The 22,629-nt window shown below is 43.2% G+C and overlaps 1 protein-coding gene across 2 annotated transcripts in view; it reads left to right on the top strand.

Moving 5' to 3' along the window:
* Positions 1-22,629, top strand: part of ANGEL1 (angel homolog 1) — a 23,478-nt gene extending 849 nt beyond the window's left edge. For both annotated transcript variants that reach the window (XM_039704864.1, XM_039704862.1), the window contains exons 2-10: positions 1,773-2,372; positions 2,891-3,117; positions 3,686-3,755; positions 4,150-4,583; positions 7,289-7,415; positions 8,264-8,374; positions 9,531-9,600; positions 10,025-10,182; positions 11,003-22,629. In XM_039704864.1, coding sequence (XP_039560798.1) covers positions 2,006-2,372; positions 2,891-3,117; positions 3,686-3,755; positions 4,150-4,583; positions 7,289-7,415; positions 8,264-8,374; positions 9,531-9,600; positions 10,025-10,182; positions 11,003-11,172 — 1,734 coding nt within the window. In that variant the 5' untranslated portion in view covers positions 1,773-2,005 and the 3' untranslated portion in view covers positions 11,173-22,629. The remainder of the gene's footprint in view (positions 1-1,772; positions 2,373-2,890; positions 3,118-3,685; positions 3,756-4,149; positions 4,584-7,288; positions 7,416-8,263; positions 8,375-9,530; positions 9,601-10,024; positions 10,183-11,002) is intronic.

The raw sequence follows: 22,629 nt of genomic DNA, 5'->3' as shown, positions 1-22,629 counted from the left end.
CAACGAGCTGACTCCTCTTAAATTCAGCTCCTATTGTGTATTAACAGGCTCTTATAGGCACTCATCGTGCCTGGCCAGTGGTGTGTGGAAACATTACCTTGGTGTGTTGGTGTTTCTGACATTAATGAGCTTAATTACAAACTGACAGAGAGGAGTATGGCTCTTAAAGCTCCATTACTGAGACATACAGAAAACTTTGACACAAAAGTTATAGTAAAACTGTACATGAATGTTGCTGACTCCTCCGTGTTACTGTTCTGGCTCACTGACAGGGATGCAGAGAAAAAGTAATTTGTAATCAACAGAAATTGCTAGTTAACAGTAGGGACGAGTGTCTGTGCAGAATTCATACCAAAGCGTAAATGCCATCTCTTGCATAGATGCAAGTGAAAAGAGTCTCTTTCTACTTTACTGCTCAAATATTAGTGTATTCAATGTTACATTAAAAACAGTTTAACGTGGTTTTACTTTTTTGCCACGTCAGTCATCAGGTGATCTGTAATTCTTGCCAGGATTTCTTCTGTGCATATACTCTCTCTAATGAGGCGTATGTTGGTCCCTGTGTATCTTCATTTTTCATCTCTTAGTAACAAAATGGTTTTTTTCCTACAACACGTCTTGGTTTAGGGCAAGTTTGGGAGATAACCTCTAAAGGGGCTTTTCTACAAAAGCAGATTCAATTGCCCTTCTTCTTTCTAACCGGTTCGGGAGAAAATATCTTTTTGGAGAAAAAGTGGAAAGAAACCTGTTTATTAAACAATAGAAACCAAACAATATTAAACAATAAAACTTCTTATTGCTCTAAAAAAAAGCAAACTTAGAACAGTCTTTTCTCTGGGTTGCAGCTCAGCTCACTCAGTCTTTGATCAGTTTCTGGTGCTGGAAACGCCACGGCCCAGGCCCAGCCAGGGGGGCTACAGGTGGAGTTGTCAGTGCTTTTTTGAGTGTTTAGTTTAGAGCAGGTTTGAACAGGTCTAAGCAAAAAGGAAAAAAAAATCACAGTCCAGGGAACTTCTTTGCCTCAGCTAGTTAAAACTAACTAAAAGCAAAAAAAAGGAAAAAGGAGCTCTGTCCAGCTGTTTGTCTATTTGCAGACAACACAGTCCAGGAGCAGGAATGTGGAGGAGTGAGAGCAGTCTGAAAACAAACTGCGCGCTTCTTCTCTCTCTTCTTCACTGTCCGTAAGAGAGTCTTAAAGCTGTAAAACTTATTATTCAGTATGAACAGAACAAGACGATTGGGGATAAAAGCATCATATAGTCAACCTAGGACAAACACATTCTTGTGATATATTTTACTCTCTTAGCTGGCTACTATTTCTTGCTCAGTCCCTATAAAGAAACTTGCTCCAAATGATGATCTACAAAACCTTGGCTTCTTAGCATATGCACCTGATCAGCTAACTTCTAGAGACTGCCTTTACGTATGTTGCTGAGAGCTGATAGTTTCCACAAGGCCTTTCAGCTTGGCTGACTCTTTGTGCTGCTGCATGAGTTAGAATTGCATTCTCTAGATTTGATAAAGCTATTGCTATTGTTTGCAGTTTCAGTGACTTGAATTAAAGTAACTGGGTTTGGACGGTGGCTTAGCATGCTGGAGGAGGCAGGGGAAGTTATTTAGACTGAAACTGTTTTCCCTCAGAGAAGTAATTTGTTTGGGTTGCTATACTGAATGGTATTGCACAGAGTTACAGCAAATGCGTTGGAATAAGAAAATAACGAGTAAGAAAGTATTTCTGGCTGTTTTATTTTGATTTTGTTTTTAAATGACAGATGCTTTCTTTACCTATCGAAAGAATGTGCTTCTGGCGAAGAGCCCGTCCACCCAGATAGAAGGTGTCTTTGCTGCAACCAGAGGAAGATCAGTTCCAGAAGAGCAAGAAGCCCTTCTCCAGCAGTGGCTGGAGGAAGGAGTAGAGAATTTGCCAGCCAGTGAGAGAGTTCCAGCAGTGAGGAAAGCATCAGTTACACTCACTAGTGACTGGTTAGAAGGTTCACAGCTGTTGATGACCAGCCTCAGTGACCTGAATACATCTCCAGAAGTCACCCGGTGTGCTGATCAGCAGCACTCAGAGCTAAATGCCTTGGCTTCTTCAGAACTGCAAGATAATGCAGTAGCAGAACTAGCAAGATTACCATCAGAGGAAACAGTGACTGTAGCAGGCAGTGCCCCTTGGGCAGCTGTGGTGCCACAGACAGATCACCAGACAGCTGGCTGTGCTGGTATCAACGTGGAAGTGCTGAATGATGACCCAGCTGTGCTGGCCTGGAGTTTAGCATGTGATGCAGAGACAGTGCCACCAGTGCTCCCAGCCCAGCCCATTCAGGATGCGGTGCCATTTTATCCTGTCTCAACGGAGGTGCCCTACCATGGTCAGTGATGGCTCTGAATCTAATGTTTAGTTTGGGATTGGCATTTGTGGGGAACGTGATCAGGTTATTGTGTCTGGGCTTGCTGTCAGCAAGACATTGATTGCCTGTGCAGAGTTGACAGAATCTGCTAGTGAAAACTGTAAAGTGAATTTTTGCTGGGGAGGGGCTGGTCACAGCTAGTGGTTTCTGTGCTGTGAGACTGTCTGGTCTGAATAGCAATATATGTTCCTTACTGTTCTCAGATGCTGGCTTTGTACTCTAAGAAGCATTGAAAAGTGGGTCTGGTGTTTCAGTATGCTTACTCTGGTCATGTGTTATGCCAGTCTTTACAGACAACTATCCAAAGATATCCAGAAAGAGCATCTGGAAACCAGAGTGGGTGCGGGTTTGCTCAGAGGCTAGAGTGCCCTAGCTTAGGGAATGAGCATGGCTCTTCTCTAGGTCCCAGGGGAACCAAAGTGTCCAATAGCAAGGTACCCAGTGTGGCTGTAACTTTGCTTTTTGTCTCTTGCATATAGAGATCTTATGGAGAGACTGGGAGGATCTTTCTGTCCAGCCCTGTGTCTTAGAGCAGGTCTCAAAAAACACTCCCCTCTTTGAATTTCGAGTCATGTCTTACAACATCCTTGCCCAGGACCTGGTGGAGCAGGGCCTTGATCTCTATGTACACTGTCATCCAGACATCCTGAACTGGAACTACCGCCTTCCAAACCTTTTGCAGGAGATCCAGCACTGGGATCCTGATGTAAGTATGACTAAGTTCTCTCTACATCAGTGTCACCAGAATTTGAATTCCTTGTTTGATCTAACAGTATTAAGAAAAAGATGGGGGCAAGTCCTAGGAAGATACTACCTGCTTGGTAACTGGACACTGGTTGGTCTGAGAGTGATTGAGGACTCTCACAGACCATGTTTTTGGTGTCTGTCTTGCTTTGATTGTAGAAACTAGTCATACTTTGATAGTAGGGCTTAACTTTTATAAACAGCAGAAGTAGAGGAAGAAAGACCAGTGTTCTAAGGCAGCACAGGAGGGGAAGCCTGCGTAGAAGAGGACTCCATGAATTTCTATAGAAGAGGACTCCTCTTTGTGGGATGAAGGATCTTTTATCTCATCACTGGAAAACTGAATGATACAGTACTGTGACCTAGAAAGTTAGTTCTTTTCATCTGGAAAGTACAGGACAGACTTGTGGTGATGACATTTCTGTTGGGAGGGTTGGCTTGTGAATGCACTTTTCTGCTTTCTTCCTTCCCCAAAACAAGGTAACTAGCAAATACTTGTGAAGCAAGTGAGGTCTCTGCTTTCCTTCCAGGTTCTGTGTCTCCAGGAGGTGCAAGAGAACCATTACTGGGAGCAACTGGAACCAACATTCAAGGAGATGGGTATGTCCAGCTTTTGTGGTTGTGTACATCCAGCTCATGGCACTGGCCAAGCAGTGCTTCCTGCTTAACATTTTCAAAGCACTCAGTTTCAAGAGACCTCTTCCTGTTTGCCAGGTAGCTGCTGGCCCTACTTCAGAACTATCTGCCTAGACCTTTATCCTTTCTTTTGAAATTGATGTCTCTGAGTTTGAAAGATCAGAGTAACAAAACAGAGGGCCCTAGGAGGACAAGGAAAGAGAAAATACGCCCAATAATTAATAATAAAGGGTGGTTATTGGAAAAGAATTGGGTATATTCCTGTACCCAAAGGTAGTAGAAACCTTTTCTATACAAACTTGCTGAGCCTGAGGTAGTGACTGGATGAACCTTTTAACAGGTGATGGTTTCTTTTCAGGCTTTGCTTGCTTCTATAAACGGAGAACCGGGACGAAGACAGATGGATGTGCAGTGTGCTATAAGCGCAGCAGGTTCCAGCTGATCAGTCTCAGCCCCATAGAGTACTTCCGGCCTGGCCTGGACATCCTCAACCGGGATAATGTGGGCTTGGTGCTGCTTCTGCAGCCTGTGCTCCCTGAAGGTCTGGGTCTGAAGGCAGTCAGTCCTTTGTGTGTGGCCAACACTCATGTGTTGTTCAATCCCCGTCGAGGAGATATCAAACTGGCCCAGGTGGCCTTGCTGCTAGCAGAGATTGACAAAATCGCCAGAACTACTGAAGGCAGCTACTATCCTGTCATCTTGTGTGGAGACCTGAACTCTGTACCTGATTCTCCACTCTACAAATTCATCCGGAATGGTGAACTTTCCTACCATGGGATGCCAGCCTGGAAGGTAATTGCCAGCCAGAACTGGGATTGGATAGCTCTTTATTGTCTGCTGTTTGCATGGCTGCATTTTTCCTCTTGTGAGGAAATAGTCTTAATACTGGATTAAGTTATTCAGCAGTCTTCCCCAATGTCTCCAGCACTGCAGGGGAAAGAAGTGGACAAGTGTGTGCGTGTTGTTTCCATCACTGCTTGTTGCCGTTTTGTTGCAAAGGTTTGGTACCTTCTCAGTGATATCTCATGGGCAGCTCCTCACAGCACTTTTTCTTCTTCTCAGCACAGCCAACAAACTCCATCTCACATCTCGACCAGCCAACCAGCTCTTTTACAATACCCCTCTTAATTGCATCCAGCTGTGGCCTATTAAGGGCAGGCTTGTTCTTAGTGCTTGATAATTAGCACAGCTGTAACTCCTTAGGGGTGAGATTACCTTCACCACTATCTCCATTCTCCTACCTTCTATCTATCCACAATTCCCCCTTTTCTTTTAATTACAAAGTTGCAGTATCTCTAGAAAGTTTTGTTCAAGTAAACGGACACTATAACATATTCACATATACTACTTAGGACTAACAGTTATATGAATGTTCAGGCAACATATCACAGTAAGAACATATGTTTCTAAGTTCTGATTTTGTTTTGCTTTTCAAAATCTAGAACATCAACTTCAGGCTCATCACCAGAAGCACTTGTGCTTAGACTTCTATATCGCAGTGAAAGTATACATTTCTAAATTCTAGTTCAGTTTTGCTTTTTCACAGTATAGATTTGATTCATTCTCTAAATTCACAGAGTACTTATCATATAAGGTGACTCACAAGAATAAGTTAAAGGCTATATATTAAGACAGCAACAAATTAACAGCTATAGAACTTTCAACAACATTGATCCAGCATCTGTCAAGTGTGCAGATTTTGTTGCATTAGTTGATCACTGCAAGCCTCTCTTGTCTTGCTCTGTTTTCCATTCTTTTAAAGTCTTATAGAGTGATTTCAAGGTGGCAGCCAAATTTGCAGCTGTCTTGCCCCCTTTTTGACACATATTTCATAGTCTTTTTTAAAAATTTCTTTCCATGTATCTCAAACAATCTGTTCAGCACTCTACATGTTATTTCTCATTGTGTCTCCAGTGGCTCACCTGTACCTCAGGTGTCAACTTGCAGCTGCCTTGCCCCCTTTTTGACACTGTATTTCACAGTCTTTTTTTTAAATTTCTTTCCACGTATCTCAAACAATCTGTTCAGCACTCGACATGTTATTTCTCATTGTGTCCCCAGTGGCTCACCTGTACCTCAGGTGTCAAAATCTGTCAGGTCTAGACCAGGCAGTTTCCCCTGCTGCTCTCAATGCTACGCTGGGCTCCTTCTCCAGCTGCACCTTGCCCTGCAGCCCACTCCCAATCACATCAGGTTACTGTGGAGGTGGCCACTATACAATTTTAGAAGGCTTTTCTTACATGTTGTCTGTGCAGCTCTGACTCTGCTTCTCTGAGCTCCATGTTGCTGTTGTTCCAGTGCTCATGTCGCAGTGACTTAGCAAACCACCTCCCATACTCCTCGGGGCCTATGCTATTGCTGAGGCACCCCCTGCTGCTGTGGCCATGCCATTTGCCACTTCTGTCACACAGCTTGTGTCCTGCTACACACACTATCATTCAGGGGGAACCCAGCACCATCCTGTGTCCTTGATCACATCGGGGTCACCAGTTGTTGCCATCTTATTGCAAAGGTTTCACACCTTCTCAGTGATAGCTCATGGGTAGCTCCTCACAGCACTGACTTTTTCTTCTCAGCACAGCCAACAAACTCCATCTCACATCTCGGCCACCCAACCTGCTCTTTTACAATACCCCTCCTAATTGGATCCAGCTGTGGCCTATTAAGCATTCGGGGGAACCTAGCACCATCCTGTGTCCTTGATCACATCGGGGTCACCAATGGTTGCCATCTTATTGCAAAGGTTTCATACCTTCTCAGTGATATCTCATGGGCAGCTCCTCACAGCACTGACTTTTTCTTCTCAGCACAGCCAACAAACTCCATCTCACATCTCGGCCACCCAACCTGCTCTTTTACAATACCCCTCCTAATTGGATCCAGCTGTGGCCTATTAAGAGCAGGCTTGTTGTTAATGCTTGATAATTAGCACAGCTGTAACTCCTTAGGGGTGAGATTACCTTCACCACTATCTCTATTCTCCTACCTTCTATCTATCCACAACTGCTCTTTTGGTTTCTCTTGGGGCACACTTGTGATAATGGATCTCTTAATGTCAAGTCTTCTTTTTTCCTTTCCTATGGAATTTTTGTGCCTGTGTGACTGGAAGTGTAGGGAAATGCAACTCCACCAAGACTTACTGAAATTTTTTGTGGAGGTTTGTTCTAAAAAAAGTTAGAAGTGGGTACTTATGCTAGAGTCTCTTGTGGTTGTTATGCTGTGTGTCTGTGATCAAATATATGGTTGTCATTCAAGCTAAATAATGAATAAGATACCTGTAAAGTATCTTGTCATGTGACTTTTAGCTAATTGTATCTGTCCCCTACAGTTGAAGGTTTATTATACCTTTACCAAACTCTGAATAGCTTAGTTCATGCCTTTCTGAGAGGGCATTCTCCTGTCTTGCTCTTGGCAAGTGTATGTATGTACATTGTCCATAGCTTGCACATCTGCTCTCTGTCACTGATGGCTGCTTTTCTTTCCTGGCCTTCTTGCAGGTGTCTGGTCAGGAAGACTTTTCCCAGCAATTGTATTCACGGAAGCTGCTGGCTCCACTGTGGCCGAGCTCACTGGGTGTAACAGACAAGTGCCAGTACGTCACCCTGTGCCAGCCAAAGAAACCTGGTGAGCTCCAGTATGCACTGACAGTATGAGTTTGCTGAGGATGGCCAGTTTGTCTGCCTTGCTGTCTCTCTGAGTAGCTTGGGCATGTGCTGCATAAGGCACTTGACAAAGACTCTCTCCTTCTACTTTGTATATGAATTAAATACAATTTTTTTTCCATAGCCTATTGCATTTCTGCCATTTTCTTTCTCTAGTCAGGAGCTGAATGTTCCTCTACCAGTAACACTTGCTCTGTGTGTCTCTTTCATATTCCCAGACTTACGCTTTTGTGCAGTTGTAAACTATGTTCAACAGGCACTGCTTTAATCTCCGGGTGTTTGGGGTGTGGTTTTGGATAGTTTTTGCAAACCACTGTAAAGAAATCATTCCTAAGACTCCGTTAGAATCATGTCTGTTCTCTGCATCCATAGAGAGGATTAATAAACAGAGCCCACACCAAACAGCTTTTGTTAAAATTCTTGAATGTAGAACTTGGATTCAGCCTGATCTCCAGAAATGTTTTTCTCACAGACATTTCCTGGAGCTGCACACCAACTGATCTGCTTGAAAGTCCCTTGAACTTTTGGTGTCTCAGAGAGGACATTCTTACTTTGTGCTGACAATGACTGTTGCACAGCAATAGCTGTGCTCTGTTCTTCCACTTTTACACATCTGTTCTACATGCAGGTTATTAGGTGATTTTTATTATCATGGTATCAGAACGCTTGGGCACAAAAGACTCTCTCAAACTAAAGATCTCTAAGAGGCCCAATGGTCTAAAACATAGGTAGGTGTATAGGTAGGTGTTCCCTGGAGGTGTGACTTTGCTGCAGTTACTTTCTTCTTTTAATTTGTACTTTTCTCTGCAGGGAGACGTGAATACAGCCGTGACTTCCTGCTGCAGTTCCGCTTTTGCGATGTTGCCTGTGAACGACCGCCGCAGCTGGTCCTCCTGGAAGGTGTGACAGATGCTAAACCAGGTATTAACAGGAGACTTGTTAACTTGTCACTCTGCTAGCTCAGTGGAGCCTCTCCACTGAGGACAGACTGAGAGACTTGGACTGGAGAAGAGAAGGCTCCACTGAGGCCTCATTGTGGCCTTCCAGTACTTAAAGTAGGCTTATAAAAAATGAGGGAGAGTGACTGTTTACACAGGCATATAGTGATGGGACTAGGGGTTTTAAACTTCCTAAATGGTTTTAAACTTCCTAAAATTGTTTACATAGAGGGTAGTAAGGCATTGGGCCAGGTTGCCTGGAGTAGTTGTGGATGCCACATCCCTGGAAAATGTTCAAGGCCAGGTTGTGTGGGGCCCTGGGCAGCCTGATATAGTGGGTGACATCCTTGCCCATGGGATAGAGGGATGGAACTAGATGATCTTTAAGGCCTCTTCCAACCCAGGCCATTCTATAATGGTATGATTCTATGATTTCAAGGAAAACATGAAGTGAAGGTAATGCCTGGTGAGGAAAGGGAAAGGAAGAAGGGTGCCCTCTGTGACCATGATTAGATTCCAGGAGAGCTCAGAGAAGTACACTTTCCTCCCTCATACACACTGACTGTGTTCCTTGAGATGCACTGACATTCGGCTTCTTGAAGCTGTTTTGTATAAACTTCCTTTAAGCTGAAACAGATACGTATATTTCTTTTTTCTGCTTCAAGATTTTGGTAGTGGAGAACAGCCTGAAGACTGTAATGATACACGTTGGTCCCAGTATGGATGTCTCTGGAAGCTGGTCTGGGCTTTGTGGCATGGCTGGTTCTGCTTTTTCTGTTCTGCCTTTCTAGACAACCTTTGAGTAAGCTGTAGGCTAAGACAAGCAAACTTTCTTTTGAGAGTAAAGGTTGAAATACCCTGGACTTCGGTAATATTGAATGCTTTAAGGACATGTCCTCAGCAGGACAGAATATGACTTCTCAGTTGTTTGCACTGATCTGCTCTAGGGATGTTCTGTTAGCCTTACAGCTTGTGTTGCCTTTGGATATTTTCCTTTACGATGTGCATGATTGGAAGCTCTCTGCTCTTCTTGGGCAAAAAGATTCATTTGGTTTCAGGAGAGGCTTCTCAGACTTGGGATGAGCAGCCTGTTCTGGGATCTGTGTAGGTCTGGCTGGAATCTCTTTGCTCCTTTGCAGACCGCCCTGCACACTGGCCCAAGCCTGCTGCCATGGTGAAAGACCCTGATCCCCAGCCATTCATCCCAAGGTAACTTGGTGCACCTTCAATGGCCATGGTCTTCAAACTCAGCCTTGTTTTCCTGAGCCCTGAGAATCTGGCCGAAATAAAGAATGAAGTAAATGTGAAAGAGAGTAAGGAGGGCAATCTGGAAGAGCTAGGTCCACCCAGGATTGTCTCAGCAGCTGGGTGCTGTTCTGTCAGCATTGTGTTGGTGAGATTGAGAATGAAGGGCATAGGCACATAAAGGACTGGGTATTGAAGACTAAGTAAATTCACGGTCTGTCTTGCTTTGGTGTATATGGAGCAAATAGTTCTGAAAGATTTTATGTGCTCATAAAGTAGGAGTAGTTTAGACAGTTGCATCAGCAAGGGAACATTCAGCTGTGTCTGCAGTACTGAAAACGTATAATTCTCTTTCTTTTCGTGGTAAATAGTGACTGTTTGTGTGCAGGTGTTCAGGTGTTATCCAGCATGGCCTCAACCTGACCTCTGTCTACAGCCACTTCTTGCCACAGAGGGGACGCCCAGAGGTCACAACAATGCCCATGGGGCTCGGAGCTACTGTTGATTACATTTTCTACTCAGCAGAGCCTGTGGAGAGCAAGGCGGGTGAGTGTGGCAGTGCAGGGCTTATCCCTGTGACATTGAAGAGGACTGTGAGACAGGCCAGATGCATTTCATTAAGCTGGTGGATCTACAGGATCTGTCTTTTAAATAATACACAAGGTGAAAGTAACATTTGCTGATGTACCATGAGAAGACACTGTTTATCTTTGCTGTGAAAAAAATGAGGCTGCTTATGTTCATGTGGACTTTTGAGGAAGCTAGAACAGAATATATTCTTTTCTGTATAAATATCTTACTTGTGCTCCTGTAACAGGCAGTGCTGGGTCCTGAGTTCAAGGCTTGGACTTCTGGTCAGTCTGAGACCACATGCTGTTCTTGGAAGGAGGTGACTCCGGTTCTTTTACAGTGGCACCTCTTCTCTGCTGCCTGAAACAGGAGTTCTGTTTATGAACAACTGCATGTAAATGCATCCAGGAACTCTCTTGGAGCTGATTTGGGTCACGTTGGAATCATGTTTGGGGAGCAGGTTAGGAATGAAGAGATTAATTCCTCCTCAGCGGGGAATCTGAAGTTATTGCTAGGCCACAGTTCAAGAAAGGAACTTCTCATGTAAGCAACTACCTGGTGAATTTAGTGTATTCTTGCTTCCTATGTCTGCAAGTATATGAAACCATGAACAGCAGTATTGTAGGGTGCTCACTGCTTTCACATCTAGGCTCAAAGGTGCATGTAGTGCTTGTGAAGGCTGTCTTCATTTTTCAGGGAAAGAACAGGAAAGCATTGACAAGCATTCCTGTGAGCGTGTAGACTTAATCTGCGGTGCCAGTCTCTGGCTGATGTTTCTTCCCATTTTCTTTGTCAGGTCGCAGGCTGTACAAGGATGGAGCCCTGAAGCTGCTTGGCCGTCTTTCTCTTCTCTCTGAAGATGTCCTCTTGATGGCAAATGGCTTACCAAATCCTTTTTGTTCATCTGATCATCTCTGCCTACTGGCTAGCTTTGGCTTGGAGATCTCCAGCCTCAGAGAGAGTTAGTGTTGGTTCTCTTTCCCTAAAGAAAAGTTGTTCTGAAAACAGCAATTCAGACTCTGGATTGCACAACCTGCTTGCAAGAAAACCCTTTTCCTTGTCATGTCCTAAAAGTCCTTTTCTCCCCTCACACCCTCACTAAACGCAGGGATGGGAGAGTTGGAGTGCTTTTTGCATTGGTATTTTCTGCATCTCTGCAAACCTGAGCTGTGTTCCCAGTGGGCTGCCAGGTGTATTCAGGCATTAGCATCTCTTTAAGAGACCCTTGTTCCACTGCCTTGGTTGGTAGGTGTTTTTGTGCTGCAGGAACCAACATTTATTTGTCCCTTTGTAAGATTTTCAAGGAGCTGGAAAAGAGAGGGGCAATGCTATCTGCTTTTGGTTAGTTTAATTGCTACCAAGGAGCATGGGATGTATATGCCAATATTCTTTCACACCAAAACAAGTTCTTGTAGTTCTTTTCTCAGTAATAGTTCAGTACTTTCAGGGCTAGTTGTTGCATTGCCTTTTAGATTGGATCTGCTAACTGCTTAGAAAAGTCTTTTACTTAATAATCTGTAAGGGCTGACTTGCTGACAGAAGGATTTGTGTGGTGTAATAGTTTCTACAAGAAACTTCTTACTGTGACTAGTGGACCAAGGAATGGGATTGCCAGGAATGGAACAAGGAGTTCTGCAGAGCCACTCACAGCAGCTCTAGAACTGCAGCAAAAGCCTAGAGGCCTTGGGGAAGGCTTCCTTCCTTTCTAGCAGTCTCAGAATGGTACCTGATTTGTCATTTTTAGCAAAAATATTTAGGATCCTCCCAGTGAATATCCTGTGGAAAAAAATTACCCTGAAAGGCATGATAACCCCAGAGCGATGAAAATGGAAGGCATGTGGGAGTCAGCAGAGCCATCAGATGGAAGAGCTGGTCTTGTCACTTGCCCTGTTCTTTGTGCACTCCCTGCTGCGTTCAGCCTGCCAGGGGTCAATAGCCAACCTGCAATGTCCATCTCCTGCGCCAGACTGAAGCCCATGCTGCATCCTTCTTCTGCACCCAGCCATGTTTAGGTGTAGGTAGAACCCTTAGGATCAACTGCTGTCTCTTGACATGTGTTGGGAGGAAGGGGAAGGCTGTGTAACTTGGAGCCAGACTGCAGTCACTTGGATCCCAGCACACCTTTGGTGTCCTATCAGTGTGCTCTTGCAAGCAGTGGCTTGGCCAGTACAAAAGCAATCAAGCTGTACCTGTTCCTAGAGTAAATTCCCCAGTTCAACGTGACATTTGGTGCTCAGTTTTTCCCTAAGATCTGAAACCAGTCTTGACAGAAACCAATATTGGCAGAAACATTATCAATCTTCTGTTCACAAACAAGGCAGAAAATCTGGTCCCACCTCTGGCTTTTGCAGGAACGTACGGGAGACTTAAAACATTGTTTGTTCTTCATGATCTATATTGAAGGACTTTGATATTTTAAATGTTACTTTCTTTATTGAAAAATAAAACACTGCTAATCTGAGAAAATACCACAGAGTAACTGTGGCACTTGTATTTCTGGCTGCTGAACCTCTGGAGACTTGCTTGACAAGGGTTTGCTGGCTGCAAGGTGAAAGAGGGCGATAGGCTACACAAGAAAGTAATGAAGGTTGAAGAGAGGGAGGAAATAAGCCTAATTTAATGTCCCAAGACATCCCTAAATTCCAGAAGGGTCTTCCTTGGCGCTGGATTTGTCTTGCCCCTCCATCCCCCACCTCCCCCTCAGAAAGATTTGCATTCAGGAACCCTTGTCCTCCCTAAGAAAGGAATGCTCCTGATGTTTACAGCTCACTTCTGTAAACTACAAGGTGTGTGAGGGGGAGGGAGTTGTGTTCTGTGCCCTTGTAAGGATTGCAGATTCCCCTCTTGCCCTGCCAGATGGTGTGGTATTTGTCTGGTGATGTGTGGATGGCTTTTGCTACCATTTGTGAGTTTCTGTAAGTGAACAGCAGTCTTGAGGGGGGTGTGAATAATTTTGCCCTTAGGTAATAGTTCTGGCATGGCACTGGTACATGCGGAGGGGTGGATGCAGAGGTTTGCATTTGTATGACTGTTTATCTCACAGTTTGACTGATTTCTGCAAGTACTCTTACTCTGATTTTGTATTTATAAAGAGAGGGAGAGAAAGGGTAAACTGAGAGCTTTGCTTTTTATTTGGCTCAAAAAGCTTGCCAGAAGGCAGCCTGGTTGCAGATGACTCCCTCCTGCTGTTAACATTGTAATAGGAACCTTAGAAGACCTAAAGGTCTAACAACAACCAACCAAAAGCACCATAAAAAATTCTGTGACACATAGTGTTGGCACTTAGAACTTCAGCTGTGTGCTTCTATTGTAATTGCTGGCTGAGTCTGAGGTCAGTTGGTGAGGAGGTGTGTGAGAGTGTGTGTGTGTGTATGTGAAAGCTGCCCATAAGAGAGCCAGACTGAGCTCTCTTGAGACCCATAAGGTGTGCACCATACACCAGCAGATGAACTGGCTGGCCGTGCACTGCCTGAAGCACCCTGCCAGTCCTGTGATATAACTCAGGTGAAGGACCTGTGTTCCAGTATCACAAGTGCTTTTTCCATTTTATATAAACCAAAACCTTGACTTGTGGGAAAATTGCATGGAAGCATCTCAGGGAGATTTTGAGATTCCAGCTATACTTTGCTGGAAAATCTAATGTTGCACAGGTCAAACTAGTGGTTTCCCTTTCCATGCATGAAATAATGTGGTATACACTTGGAATTGTTAAGTTTTTGAACACTGGATCTCAAGTCATGTGCAGAGAAACCCCAGGACAATGCCTACAAGTACCCTTATTCTTCTTTCCGGAGGGTATAGTGTTCCCAGGCTGACTTGCACCTCTCAAAGCCCTGCTTATTCATGTTTTGTTGGGCACTCATAGGTGAAAATATGACAGAAATGCAGGACCATGGCTAGTGACTGTATAGAGACACAAAGGCAGAGTTGAAAACTTGATCTCTGTGTTTATTTTGACCACTGTCACAGGAGCTCTGGTATAGACTCTTACAGAGGTGGTCTGTTTCAGGAAAATAAAACCCCCTGTATTCCAGAGCAATTTGGAGTTAATATTAAAGGGATCTGGAGACCTGTGAATGCCTCTTGAATGTGTGGGATTATAGGAGAGGTTTGGAGGGTGGGGTTGGTAGAAATTTCCTAACTGTAAAATTGCGACTAGCATTGGAGAGTTGGGAGAAAAATAATGTGTTTTGTGATGCTTTAAGAATAGCACCCACAGATACAATCAGAGCCTCTGGTAATGAGAATTGTGATGGGATGCAGAACTGAGATTCCAGATGTAGCTCTTAAAACTGTTTCTGGACCTAAATGCATGATGAGTTTTCATTAACACAGCTTTCTGATGAATTACAGAGGGATCTGTAAATGGTTCTGAAAGTAGAACAGCAGTATCTGCAATGCTCAGAAAGGGGAGGTGTCACACAGGTAATTACCAGCTACATGACCTTAGTAGTGATGTAGTGTTCAGGGAGACTGGTGCTTAGGGGAACTGGTGCCAGAAACCACTGGCAGTGTGTGTATGTTCCCTGTTAGCAGCCTCCTAAGCATGCAGCTGTTCTGCAATCAAGTATTTGACTAAGTATCTTTGCTAAAAAACAGTTTAATTTGCACCACAGCTGCTAGGCTGTATTTAGTTATTCTATTTAGATAGAAGTTGGACTTCCTTCATTTTCTCAGTTTTAAGTTCATTGCTTCAGGAGGTTGCCCTTCATAATCAGTTTTCCCTATTACATGGGATGGGAGGAGTGGTAAACAATATAATTGCTCTAGCTTCTTTCCTGTTCATAATAAATGAAACTTGGCTGCTGTTAGAGGTCCTTTCTCCATGCCTTTTTCTTATGAGCTATTTCTCCAGCAGCTGTTTTCCCATGACTACTCTATCCACTTATCTTTCTGAGTTACTGATGTTTATTTTTTCTGCAGCTGTATTTCTTCAGTTACAAGTTATGGGTGCAATTCTCTAGGGCTAAGTGTTATAAATGCAACATATAAATGGTGTCAAGATGTAAGATAGTGAGTTTCCTCACCCCTGAAGAATTGAGTGGGAGGAGTGGGAGCTCTGAAATGAACACTTAGATGGGAGTAACACTTGTTATATAAAACAAAAAAAACCCAGAGTTTCAGATTTCTTGTTGGTGCTCTGTATGCCGCCTGCTTTGTGAAGGCAGAACTCTGAAATATGCTTGACCTTAGTTTGTCTTCTCTGAGGAGTCTCCAAGAGGTCGTAATAAGTTCAGCATCTCAGCGGATCAAGGTATGAGTCCTGCTCTTAAGGATGTGTTGATGATGGTGTTGGCAAACAGTCTGCAAAGCAGGGTGTTGCTGCAGTCCAATATCTGCTCCCATTGCCACCACCTCACCATTGAACATTTATTGGATGTTTGCAGACATATCCGTGGGTCATCCAAATGCAGATGAGCCCTTTTGTTGCTTACCTAGAGGGGGAGCACATAGTGGGATACCATCTCCTTTCTGGCTTCCTGTTGTGCAGACTAATTGAATTGCTGGCTGTCACCTGCTTCTTACCAGACTGTAACTGCCTGGCCTGTAGTGCTTCCCATAGCACTGTCATGTTGAAATGCACAAGCTGAATTGAATATACTGCACCGTGTTTCTAACTATGACACTGAGTTTCTGAAAGGAACTCACCTGTTAAAATGATAGCCAAGATGACAGATTAAACAGCTGGCATGCCTCTAACTCCTTTTGTCAGCTGTAAACGTGTGGCATCTCCTGTCAAGGCAAGTTGTCCTGCTTCCACTGAAAATGTCATGCTAGTCTTGAAGCTATTTTTTTTTGTTTATTTAAAAAATTATTTTCTTTCAGATTTAGGGTGTACATTCTTATGTTCTTGTATAATAGCTGGAAAATTTTTTGTAACTTTGTTAAGACAAACACAGCAGCTTTCAAGGTCCAGGTCTGTCAAGTAGGAGAACTAAGCTAGACACTGGCTTGTGCTGCAACAAAAGATGTTTGTTCCATCCAGTCTTCAATTTCTACACACCAGGAAAAAAACCCAAAAACTAAACAACAACAGAAAAAAAAGACCAAAAAAACCCAACCAAAAAACCACCAAAACCAAAACTCCCAAAAACCCTTGGCTTCAAGCCTTAGCAATTTTATTCAGTTTTGTGTTATTTTCTTTCTGAATGCAAAGCCTTCTACTTATATTTATTCTATATATTCAGTTATTGGCCAGTGCCTGGAGCTGCTCTTGAACTGGGAGTAGATGAATGCAGTAATTATTCTATAGTTATTCCTCTCCTCCTTTCCTCCCTTAACATGAGGATAGAGATAGGATAGAACTCACTCTTTGCCAAAATAAAAATATAATCCAGGAAAACAAACCTGACTGAGTTAACTTAATTCTGTAATGGGCTGCTACCCACAGCATGTCATATGCCTTTGCCTGCCATAATCCTGCAGTTGCTGCATGAGTGCTGCTCTTAAGGCTCAGTCTTGCTCTCTCATGAATGAATTTCTGTGTGCTTTTAGACATTTGAGAGCCTTAAGTCTTGGGCCTCAGTGTAAAAACTGACAGGGTGTGTTTTTTTGTTTGTTTCTTTTTTTTTATTATTTTCTGCTTCAACATGTTTATCATTACCACAATAAAGATTTTCCACTTAAGGTCCAAGCAGCATAATCTCTAACTGAATTGAAAACTAAAACTGCAGGAACAACCAGTAGCAGGGGAACAGCCTGATGTACGAGGGAGCAGAAAGTCTATGGCTGCATCACTGTTTTGCTATTCTCACTCCACCCTGACCTATACATCCCTAGGGGATATAGGAGTTACCTGATTTAAAGCAAAATGTATAAGGCATGCAGGAGAGGGTGTTTTCAAGCCAGCAGAAGTAGATGTTTAGAACTGTGCAATTACTTTCCCTCAGGGCAGAAGCAGTTCATATAATTAACTTGGCTAAGATGGACTATTGCATGTGTCTTTCTCTTTGGAGTAACAGGGCAGAGAATGTTTATTCCTTTCCTATACACACTGTAGGCTTGCCTACATCCTGGCCCTGGTCCCAGCTATTACTCATTTCCCTGGAGAGAAGGGGTATGTTATGCCTGAAAGATGATAGCCTGAATAAAGTTGGATCCCCTTGCTGGGGATCCTTGCACTGAATCTTGCAGCTGTCCTTTATTAACCCAGCATTTGTCTTGAGAAGTCCTGGTGAGGTCATTAGTCTGGAAGGTCACTAAACAGACTTTGAGCAGAATTGCTTTTCAGGCCAGGAAGGGAGACTGAATTGTACATTGAAAAGCTGAGCAGTGCAAGAAGAGGTTTGTATTAACCCTTACAGTATTGTTTGGTACAGTATTGTAAGAGGGAAATTTTTGATGCTGCCTGCACTGATTTTTTTTTCCCCCCATCCAGCCTGACTGATGGCAATTCAAGAGGGCAAACATGAATTCTGGCCTTTGCTAAACAGCCACATATGTACTTACTCCAGGGCAACTGCCTCTGTGTGCAGACATACTCACCTGTTCAGATGATTAGAGGTGGTTGAGGGTTCTTCCATGTCTACTAGTGTAGCAAGTAAAGGACATCTGTACATAATTTGCCTGATACCATCACTCAAGGCTGTCCCTTTGATTTTCAGCTGACATGTAATGGGAAGGTTTAAAGCAAAAAGAAGGACAGTACAGACAATTTGTTTTCTCTGCACAAGCTGAGAGCAGTACAGAGGGAATTTTATTGTCTAAGTGTTAAAGGAAGCTGGAAGAAGTATCAACATGAGGGCCATGGGAAGTGCGGTAAAAACTAAATAAAAATTCTGTGCTGGCTATGTAAGAACACAGAACCACACTGATTAATTACAAAAATACACACATGATACTGTTATTAAAGAAAAAAAACTTTCAATTTCTTAGTTCTGAGCTGTACCAGTGATAAAGATGTAAATGGTTTGGAGCACTCTATCAGTGCTGGAGTAGAATACTGATGTGCATGGAAGGGGACCGCTCTGGTCCCACTAGCACCATCTCAGCCCTGACCTGGAGGGAAACTCTGCTCTGCAGAGATTATGGGGGATTCAGGGGCTTTCTGGGCCTAAACTGAGTTGCTCTTGAGCAGAAAGGGCCAGGGCACCACTGAAGGAGAGTGGTTGTGATACAAGTAAACACCTGCTCAGAAGACACACAGAAATATTAAATTCCCTAAGGAGTTCAGCTTGGCTGTAGAGGGCCATCTCCATCTTTCTCTGGGAGAGCAAACATCAAGCCAGAATAGCACTTGCTTTAAGTAAAATTAGAAATCCATAATGCAGGTCTGAATGTTGTCAGGACAACAGTGCAAGGCCACTGGGATGTGTGGTGTAATTTCAGCCAGACTTGCACACACAATACACCTGCGACACCCCCTGCCTATACCTACTGTTTCATTATCTGGACCCCTTGAAATACTTCACTCAGAAGAAGCAGGTAGCTAAAGCAACCACCTGAAGTGATTAGCCAGTGCCACTGGAGCAAGGTCAAGCCAGTCTAATCCAGACTCTTGCCCTTTGGCTAACAGGAGCTTTCTTCTGTTCATGATGGTTTCTTAAACTCTCAAATTTTAAGGACAGTCATGTTCCAGTCAATACAACACCACACATGAGTCTGCCTTAGGGAGCAGGCACCTGATTAAGGCTTTCACCTGAAATACTTAAAAGAAAATTCATCCTGTTAAGCAGATTTGAAAACAGCAATACAGCTACTATGTGACTATGTTTCAACTACAGTTCTGGAGTAATTTATTCTGATAGATCCAAGGAAACTGTACTGACCCATACCCTCGACCACAGTAACTGAAAAATAAGCACTGAAAAAAAAAGCACTCCATTCCCACCTAAAACAGTTGCAAACACACGTCAATTTCCAAATAACTTCTTTAGCTTCTACCAGTAAAAAAAAAGGTTAGTGTGTCACAGACTGGACACCCAACCCTGCTCATTAATGTACAAAGTTTGTTTCAGAGTGATGCTGTAGCAGAAAGTTTTGCTCACTAATGAATCTGTCCATTAAAAAAATTGCAGTTGGCCAGGTATCAATAGACTTGTCTACATAAAAGTATAAAGAGGGGCTCTTATTTCAAGGTTTGCATTATGTTTAGAATAGTTCTGCCAGTAATAGGTCAGCATTTGTTGAAGTCTTTCAAAGCTCACCTCAGCTTCACATACAATGCAGGCAGTTTCTATCCATTCCTATTGTACACAGTTCCTTTCCACAGAGTTCACAGGACTTGTACTGCAGAACAGACATCATGTGAGACCTGACCACTGAAATTTACATCACAGAGCTACATGAGTGACCCTATTAATATTTAACATAAAAAATTAATAGGACTCCTTGAGATCTATCTTCCTTGTTCTGCAGGCACTAAAGCAGTATGACTTACATTATCATTCCTTCTGTGTAGCTCTAAAGCCTGCAGAAGTGAAAAAGACTCTCAACACCTTTTTCCTTACAGTTAAAGGCAGACAGACCAGAAACCAGACCAAGTAGGTGGGGGAGGAAAGAAGTTGAAGTGCTAAACTTTGTCTTGCACTGCACCCTCAACTTTCTTACAGCATAAAGCTAGATTGCATTAATCCTCTCTGTCATGAAAGAATGTGGTTTTGTTTGTTAGGAAGGAAGCAAAGCTTTGTATTGAAGTGATTCATCCTGTTACAAAGATGGGGGGAGCAAGAGCAAGAAGGGGAGAACTCTATGGTCCTTTTCCAGTTTCTTGTGCCATCTGCTGAACTGGAGATACAGAAACAGTAAGGAGCAGGAATTCTACACAGAGAAACACATTAGAAGGCTTGAAAAGGTCACCCTAGCAGAGCGCACTTGTCTGCTCCTGTGTCCATCTTGAGAAGTTAATCAACATTAGATAAAAGCAAAGAATTAAACACTTCCTAACACATATAACTGTGCAACTAGATCTTGAAAGAGAATGTTCTTGTCTAGCTGCAGCTGAGGATTAAGAGACCTTGAACTCTACCTGTCATTCATACCTTAAACATCCATTTCCTTTGCTTTTTCTAAGCTAATAGCTTTTTCTAAGCTGTTGGCCTCAGTTACATCCTGCAGGAAAGCTCTTAATTACAAAGTCAAACAAAGCATTTTGTTTTAAGCCATTCTGCTGTGGTGATCTAACACTGCTGAACACCCCTGTTGCTCTGCTCTCAAGAAAGCATCATTAACTTGCAGCTGACCCCTCACTTGTCTCATCTGTTATAAAGTCTTCCTCCCACCCCCACATTTCCCCTTTCCATCTAAAAAAGCTCAAGTCTGTCCAGTTATTAAGTGTTCTCTGTATTAAACTAATTACTCTCAAGAGCTCTCCAGTTACTCTGAATTAACCAACCCATTGACTAAACAAAGTCATAGTGAAGATGCATTCTAGGCATCTAATTTTTTTAAAATTCCGGATTTCATCCACTTTATAATAAAATCTGACAGTCAGTTTTCCCTTGCTGACTGCTGCTTGTATTTATCATATGATTCACAGTGGCATCTGAACTTTCAGTCTGCTGCATAGTAAACATTATGCAAAGGCAGTTTGTGGCTTCCAAGTGGCCCATATTATTTACAGGTAGCTGTGGTGCCTTTACAGCTAACATCATCATTAGCATCCAGACACTAAATATGTTAATTTACAGCCACACAAAAATGACCAGAGGACACGTTCAAATGGGTGCTTGGCTCACTGCTGCTGTTAACTTCAGTTGTTGCATGTAGCTGGAACATAAGGGAGTGGACAGGTGTTGCACACACTGTAGAAACTGGCATCCTCTTCTGGATTAACCTTGTCTTGGCTCAGCAGCAAGTTCTGCCACCTTCTTACAGATTTTCCTCCTGGTTGTACAGCACAGCAGAAAAGTACAGACTACAGAGGGAGATTGGAAGGACTGACTGCAATGGTATGGATATGTCTCACAAGTTACATCACAGTTAAGGATGTACAATTAGGAACCTGTAAGGGCTGAGTTAAATCGCTTGTGGGTGGTGCTTCAAGGATTAACTGCTTTAACTAGGCAGAAGATCTGATTTGTTTGGGGTTAAGAACCCATTCTCTGCCACCAAAATAGCTCTACTTATTCTGAGGATGTGGCACAGGAATACCATAACAAAAAAACTAGTAGAGCTAAGCTGCATCATGTTTCTAACAAAGAAAGGAAAGAATAAGCTCAGTTCTAACAAAATTAAATATGTGGTATTTCAGAAAGTTTAGCTCCTTGTCAGTGCTGTGATAAAACAAGACTGTTTCTCACCAGGATACTCCCACTCCCAAGATCAGTTTATGCATCCCCCAGATCTATGCATCCAAATCACTTTAAGACCATGCCGTTCTGACTTCTGGAAATCCCACTGTTCCCATGGCCTAGGCCTCAAATAGAGAGACACTGACAATACTCCAAATTTCTGACAAGCATTACACTGCTGAATCAGTAGTACAACACTCCCCCAAAAGAAGCATAGGAAATAAAAGGCCACAAGTGGCAGAAAGGCCCAGCCCTTTGGGAAAGATTAGTCTAAGTGGTGCTGTTACATACTGCAGCTATCCAAAGAGCCAGAACACAAGCACAGCTCTGGCACTGGGGTAGGGAACTGCTTTCAGGAGGCTCTAGGGTGAGCTGTCAGGAAAGCAGCTGCAATTTCCTTGAGCAGAGCTTCTCACAAACAGGTGTATGCAACTCTGGCACTAACACTACAGGGAGGAAGGAGCAAGAGCCTCGTGAAAAGGAAAAAATGCTTGTAAAACCTTTCACATTATTACATCCTCCTTTAACTTTTTACTCTTAAAACTCGTACCTCACTGACTGGAGTGCCTGCCACAAGCTTTCTAGTAGCAGCCACTAGAAATTAATAGAGAGAAGGCTGATGAACAGACAATGTGAAGTTCAGGTTTTCCACCACCCCCCCGCCCCATCTCCATTGCTGGAACAATTGAGCTCTCTTTGCCTGTTTTCATGTAGCAGTAGTATAGGCATATCCTGATCCAGTCGACCACCAAAGGACCTACAGCAACAGTTCACCAGCATTCCACTGTCTACCCTCTCAGAGACAATGAAATACTTTGAAATAGGCAGGACTAAACATACAGGATGTGGTTTTTTTTCTGGATGAGAATATAAATCAGGCTGAGCAAATTCAGACCTACTCTCACAAGAGCAATGATAAACAAAGTGTTCATAATGACAAAACCAGGAGTTTTTGTACAAGATTCAGGGGCCATCCCATTCCAGCATCACTTCTCCCTCAGCTCTGCAGGCCTTGCAGGGGTTGAAAACTTCTGTGCACACGGGGAAGAAGTACTGTTGACAAGATGCTCCATCTACTTGCTGTCAAGGCAAAGATAGCAAGTCCACTGACCCCACTCATTTAATATTCTTCCTGAAGCAAACTCCCATTGATGTACATATTTTTTTCTTTTTTTTTTTTTTTTTCCTTTTT

This window comes from Passer montanus, unplaced genomic scaffold (genome assembly GCF_014805655.1).
Source record: "Passer montanus isolate IOZ18808 unplaced genomic scaffold, ASM1480565v1 scaffold18, whole genome shotgun sequence".
Lineage (NCBI taxonomy): Eukaryota > Metazoa > Chordata > Aves > Passeriformes > Passeridae > Passer > Passer montanus.
Note: the sequence above shows the minus strand (reverse complement) of the source record. Positions and strands in the feature narration are given on the sequence as shown.